Source organism: Nicotiana sylvestris, chromosome 2, assembly GCF_000393655.2.
Source record: "Nicotiana sylvestris chromosome 2, ASM39365v2, whole genome shotgun sequence".
NCBI classification, from domain to species: Eukaryota; Viridiplantae; Streptophyta; class Magnoliopsida; order Solanales; family Solanaceae; genus Nicotiana; species Nicotiana sylvestris.
Window position 1 is genome coordinate 180,673,190 of NC_091058.1, and position 7,134 is coordinate 180,680,323.

The 7,134-nt window shown below is 37.1% G+C and overlaps 1 protein-coding gene across 1 annotated transcript; it reads right to left on the reverse strand.

Moving 5' to 3' along the window:
* Positions 1 to 302: 302 nt before the first annotated feature.
* LOC138886023 (uncharacterized) lies at positions 303 to 6,333 on the reverse strand. Its single transcript, XM_070167044.1, has 3 exons — positions 6,163 to 6,333; positions 5,907 to 6,081; positions 303 to 421 (listed from the first exon to the last, which is right to left on the reverse strand). Exons 1-3 carry the CDS (start codon positions 6,331 to 6,333, stop codon positions 303 to 305), a joined length of 465 nt encoding a protein of 154 aa, XP_070023145.1.
* Between the last annotated feature and the right edge of the window lie 801 nt (positions 6,334 to 7,134).

Consider the following 7,134-nt stretch of genomic DNA (forward strand, 5'->3'; position numbering starts at 1 on the left):
TTCTTCTTCTATTGTTTTATAATACGTTATTGAGTAGAGGCATCTGCTTTAGTCACCAGGCCTTGGGATATGTGCATGGTGCTCACTTATACATAATATTGAGTATAATGATTGTCAATTGTTCCATGAACTTCCTTCAAGATTAAATTTTGCATTTAAGGTAAGTATTTTACCTTATTTTCTCTCTTTTAAATTCTTGAAATTCTATAATTTGATTTAAAATACAAGCAAATACAATAAATTTTGATTATAACTCTAATGGAGATTTTAAGAAATTATAACCACCTGAAGTGGTAAAATTTCTATGCCTCGTCATGATCAAATTCATGTATGATTGTGGGAACAAGAAGTGCAAACTCGTCCATTGAATTTGCTTCATTCTCATTTTCTAAAAAGAATGTGATAGCAATATGTGACAAGTCTGAAAGAAGATAAAACTATTACCATAAATGTATCAATGGATGTGGACGTGGCAATAGACGAATGAGAAAATAATAAGAATTCTCAAAATAATCCTTCACTCTGTGAGAGTAATGTTTGTCATCGATTTGACATGAGATTTTTTTAAAGCACATATAGATGACTATGGTCCATTCATGAATGGAATGCGATAACATGTGATTTATGAATACATATCTATTCTTGAAAGAATATGAACGTGCTAGTAGTATTGAATATACGATACTCACATCTAGAAGGAGGTTTGAGATGATATAATAAAATAATATCATTATTATGGTATGAATGGTCATTGGTTACGTATATATTGTACGCCAAAATATTTGGCAATGTGATTATTAAAGGATAACAGTAATGCAAGAAACAAATCTTGCATATAATTTTAACCATGACCATTCATAATGGTATAACTTTCTCGTTAAAAGAGATATTCACCATATGGATGTTGATGAATATTTGGTAGTACCAAATTAATTGAGAGCTGTGGAAGAGCCAATTATTACTATTTTGGAGGAATAAAATTGATTATCAATAAGGCATTGTGTTATAGTAAGTCGCAAAGAAACTTAATTGAGTTTCTAAAGTGTTCGCGAAAGCGGTTGGTTAATTGAGACTATAAATAAAGGAAAGCTTTAATTTCTTTATTACTACAACTTATAGCGGGGTAATATATATGTGAAAAGCTACCCGCTTTATTCTCCAGTTTGTACTACACAAATAAAATAATGCCATAATAAAGTAGAAGTTTATTAATATAAAAACTCATATCATAATAAACTTAGAGTTTATTGATAATTGCACACGTCATGATGTAAACTTGAAATTTATCAATATTGATAATTTATTCAGTTGGCATAATTAGTTTAGCTATGTTAATCCAAGTATCATGTGCAAAAATAAAAGAGAATTCACATGGGTAAATATTAAAGAACTAGAAAGTTCTTTAGGAATTCTCTTATTTTGCTTCTTCTCATTAATTAATATACTAACTAAAATTGGGAGTGAATCCCATGAATGCTGGAAATATCAAAGGTGAATATTCGCACATTCACCTGCCATGTATACCATATAAGATGCATCTATGAGATGGCTATACGTGCGATTATTATTAGCCCGCAACCTGATATTTGCGAGGTAACTTGCTCAATAATTTAACTTTGAGCATAAATTCCATATTTTCTATTCAAGACAATTCATCTTGATAAGTTGGTTTACATCACATCTAGTTTAGCAAAATAATTTATTGAATGCCTCCACTTAATAGTTAAACTATTTCTTATGAGAACAAGGTTATCTATATTAGTTTGATATAGGTTATCTACGAAAGTATATTACATTCTCTCCTCACAAGTTGTTTAGGGTCAGGAATCAAATAATTCCTTCTTCTTATTATTGATGTGCGGTGTATATTTTTATTAACACCATAATGCATAAAGATGGGTTCCCAAATGTTGAGGAAGCAAGTTAGTTTTTCTAACATGAGGGGAGACATGATACAACAGTTGAGAAAAAGTTACATGGAATGAATTATCATTATACATCTAAATCCTCGGATAAGATAATATGAACATGAAGTTCATAAAAAAATAATTCATCTGCAATATATTGTAAAGCATGTCATACGCATTTGCTGACCCAAACAAAGTAACTATATTCTCACTGCAAATACTCCTATTAGAATAAGTGTTGGAAGGACAAAGTCTATGGTACGCTTAAAGCGTATAGATAAATCGATTTCAAATAAAATTCTTGATAAAGAAGATGAGCAAATGATCATAATAAGGAGTCAAGTGATCTAGAAGATCACATGAAATAACACTTCATAAAATCTCATAAGAGATTCAGGTACATGAATATATGAATCAAGAGATCTCTATGTTATGTCTTTACGAAAAATAAGGAGGTTTTAACCGATATAAAATGTTCGTCGACAATATCTATGATAGCGCTATATATATATATATATATCTTATGTGTGAAGAAACAATTCAAGTAGAATTGGTTTTATATGAAAGACATATAGTTTTGAACCTGCAGTTCAAACACTTGAAAGTATAAAGTCTATGGTGTGTGCAGTCACCTTTATCTATCTTATATGTCTAGCATGACATAAAACTTGATATGCATCTAAAGTCTATTTATATGGCTTATATGACTTAACTTATATGACAATACCTAAAGAATTTAAATTGCTTAAAGCATATAGAATTCTTGGTCATGAAGTAATCCTACGTGCAATTTGCGTACATATATATCTTGCTATAACTATAAGCATGATAATATGATAGCGAGAGTCTCTATGGAGATATTGAAAAGGCCATTCCATGGAATTTTATGAAAACATTACATATATATCAAGAATGATAATTTCAAGGTGCAACATATTCATTCAAGTTAATATGGTTGATTTGTTTGTCAAATCTCTACCAACGATATTTTGAAGATGGTGCACAAGATTGGAATACGAAGACTCAAAGATGTGAATTGATTGTCTCATTAGGGGGAGTTAATACGCGTTGTACTCTTTTTTCCTTCCAATGTTTTGTCCCATTGGGTTTCACTTGCAACGTTTTAATGAGGCAACCAAAAAGCGTATTTCTAAACATGTGTACTCTTTTTCCTTCACTAGAATATTTTCCACTGGGTTTTATTTTAGTTAAGGTTTTAACGAGGCACATTATTGTTAAATAGAAATTCTGTCACGAACCCTAGTTCGCCCTCTGTGAACCATCGTGACGACATCTATTCTCTACGACTAGGTAAGCTTAATAATGCAGAAAATAAAAAAAATTGCGGAAGAAACAATTAAAAACCGAAATAGTGAAATAAACTGCGTTTAAAAGTGTCGCTCGGCATACACAATATCAACTCTCAAAAACTAATACATTTCCTAAACCCAGAATCTCATGAACACAAGCCTTTGAATGTCTACAAGTATCAAACTCCAAAATATCTAACAAGGAAAGAAAACACAAAAGGGCTAATACTTAAAAGGGGAAGTCGAAAAGGACTCTTCGGTCTGCGGACGCGGCAGATATACCTCAGAGTCTTTATGAACGCCTCGTCTTAAGCGTGATATGTCTGGGTGGAGGTACCTGGATTTGCACATGAAAAACATGCACAGAAAGAGCATAATTACACCACATCAATACTCAGTAAGTGTCAAGCCTAACCTCGGTCGGGTAGTGACGAAGAAGGTCAGGGCCCTACTGAGATTAGATTAAATATACGGTGTGACAGTATAAGATAAAGCAGTACAGTTGAAAGATAATGATAAGAACTAATACAGGATAATAAGGATAACTACAACTGAAACAGAGGCAAAAACAATCACAATGAATACCACTCTTCACAAAGATAATAACCGGGGATCTCTCAGTATCCCGAGAATCTCTTAGTACCCTCAGTATGTGCTAAGGATCTCTTGGTATCCTCAATATATGCTAGGAATCTCCCGATATCCCGCGGATCTCTTGTTATCCTCAATATACGTGCTAGGGATCTCTCGATATCACGCACCTCGGCTCAGATCATAAATACGAGCAGGGTATCTCCCAGGATGCCGTCCCGTAGTCCCAAAGTAAAAACACACAGCAACAACCCAAAGAATACTCAATTAAGCTCAATTCCGTACCAAGTAAAATTGGTATTTCTAACCTAACATGCTTCACATAATACAATTAAGACAGTTTAAGCAATAAAGCAATTAAGTCAATTAAACATGTTTTTCTAAACTAACAGAAGGCTAAAATTTCAATTAGAGTAAGCAGGAAAGGAAAACACAATTAAAGCTACTTTAGTGAAAATAGGTTTTTCAACAATTAGCACAAGTACGCACTCGTCACCTCATGTACAAGGCATTTTAATTACCACAATACCAAATCCTAAGGGGAATGTCCCCCACACAAGGTTTGACAAGCCACTTACCTCGAACTAGCTCAAATCAATCTGAAACAACGCTCTTGCCACGAGTACTCGACTCCAAATGGCCCAAATCTATTCAATTCAATTTCATAAAGTAAATAACTCTTCAAGTAACTGATTCTAGAAAGCAGTTCTAAGCTAATATGCAAAATTAGGTAAAATGACCAAAATGCCCCTCGGGCCTACGTCTCGGAATCAAGTGACATTTACATTTTCAGAAACGTAGTACTCTCACGAGTTTATACATAACAAGAACATTGAAATTAAAGTTCAATTGATCCCTCAAATACCCATGTTAAGGTCTCTTAATCTCAAGCCCTAATTACCCATTTTCCCCAAAGTTTTCACCACTAATTAGGTCTTTAATTACATATAAAGGAGTTATGAAGTCAAAAATGTTACCTCCAAGTGATTCCCCTTTGGTTTCCTCAAAAACCACCCTCAAAAGCTTCAATCTCATTCAAAAATGGTGGAAAAATGAAGAAGGGTCGCGAATGGGCTATGTAAATACTGCCCAGATATTCCTTCTTCACGAATGCGGAAGGACCCTCGCATTCGCGAAGTACAACTTCGCTTGGGACCAGATTCCTTTATCGCGAACGTGATGACCAGGCCACGAACGTGATGCAAAACTTCCTCCTCCTACGCGAACGCGGGAACACCATCGCGAACGCATAGGTATAAAACCTCCCAGATTCGCGAACGCGAAGCACAATAACTCCCTCAGCCCCTGATCCTCTTCCCGAACGCGAGACCCTTCTTAAAAATGCAAAGAAGGAAACCAGAACTGGGCTGCTGCAGTTTTTCTACAATTCCAACAAGTTCCAAAATGCCCCGTTGAGCATCCGAAACACACCCGAGGCCCCCGGGACCTCAACCAATCATGCTAACCAATCCTAAAACATCATTCAAACTTGTTCCAATTTTTGGAATGTTAAAAATAACATCAAAACACCAATTTAGCATCGGATTCAAGCCTAAGAACTTCAAAACTCTCAAAATACGTTTTCGATCAAAATGTCTAACAAATCACGTCCGAATGACCTGAAATTTTGCACACACATCACATTCAACAATATGGAGCTCCAACTTTCGGAATTTCATTCCGACCCTTGGAGTAAAATCTCACTATCGAACCGGAAACTTCAAAAATTTAACTTTCAGCATTTCAAGCCTAAATTAGCTACAGACCTCCAAAACACCATCCGAACACGCTCCTAAACCCAAAATACCCAACGGAGCTAATAGAACCATTGGAATTCCATTCCGAGGCCGTCTATTCACTGTTCCGACTACTGTCAAATTTTCAAAACTTAAACTCTCATTTAGGGACTACGTGTCCAAAAACTCTCCGAAACTCCCCATAATTCCCCCCCCCCCCGACAACTCACATCAGCAGAAACAAACACGGGAAAAGCAGTTAATAGGGGATCGGGGCATAAATTCTTAAAACGACCGGCCAGGTCGTTGCATCCTCCGACACTTAAACATTCGTTTGTCCTCGAACGAGCATAGAGACATACCTGAAGTAGTGAAAAGATGAGGGTAACAGTTGTGCATATCCTGCTCGGTCTCCCAGGTCGCCTCCTCGACTGGCTGATCCCGCCACTGAACCCTCACTGATGCAATGTTCTTTGACCTCATCTTTCTAACCTGCCTGTCTAATATTGCCACTGGTTCCTCAACATAAGATAGATCCTTGTCCAATTAGACTGAACTGAAATCCAACACATGCGACAGATCACTGTGATAACTCAAAAGCATTGTAACATGAAATACCGGATGAACTCCTGCCAAGCTGGGAGGTAAGGCAAGCTCATAAGCAACCTCCCCAACACGCCTCAATATCTCAAAAGGGCCAATAAACCTCGGACTCAACTTCCCCTTCTTCCCAAATCTCATAGCGTCCTTCATAGGAGAAAGCCAAAGTAGAACTCGCTCTCCGACCATATTGGAAACATCACGAACCTTCCAGTCCGCATAGTTCTTCTGTCTGGACTAGGCTGTACGGAGTGTATCCTGAATCACTTTAACCTTATCCAAAGCTTCCTGAACCAAGTCTGTGCCCAATAATCTGGCCTCACCCGGGTCAAACCAACCCACCAGGGATCTACACCGCCTACTATATAAAGCCTCATACGGTGCCATCTGAATGCTGGACTAATTGTTGTTATTGTAGGCAAACTCCGCCAATGGAAAGAACTGATCCCAAGACCCTCAAAACTCGATCACACACGCATGTAACATATCCTCGAGAATCTAAATAGTGCATTGTCCGTCTGTCTGAGGGTGAAATGTTATATTCAATTCCACTCGAGTACCCAACTCATGCTTAACGACCCTCTAGAATCATGATGTGAACTGAGTACCCCTATCGGAAATGATGGAAGCTGGAATACCATGCAGACGAACAATCTCCCGGATATAAATCTCCGCCAACCGCTCCGAAGAATAAGTAGTACACACAGGAATGAAGTGTGCGGACTTGGTCAGCCGATCCACAATCACCCAAATAGCATCAAAGTTTCTCAAAGTCTATGGGAGCCCAACTACAAAGCCCATGGTGATCCGCTCCTACTTCCATTCTAGAATCTATATCTGCTGAAGCAGCCCTCCTGGTCTCTAGTGCTCATACTTTACCTGCTGATAATTGAGGCACCGAGCTACAAATCCCATTATATCTTTCTTCATCTACCTCCACCAATAGTGCTGCCTTAAATCCTGATACATCTTCGCAGCACCCAGATGAAT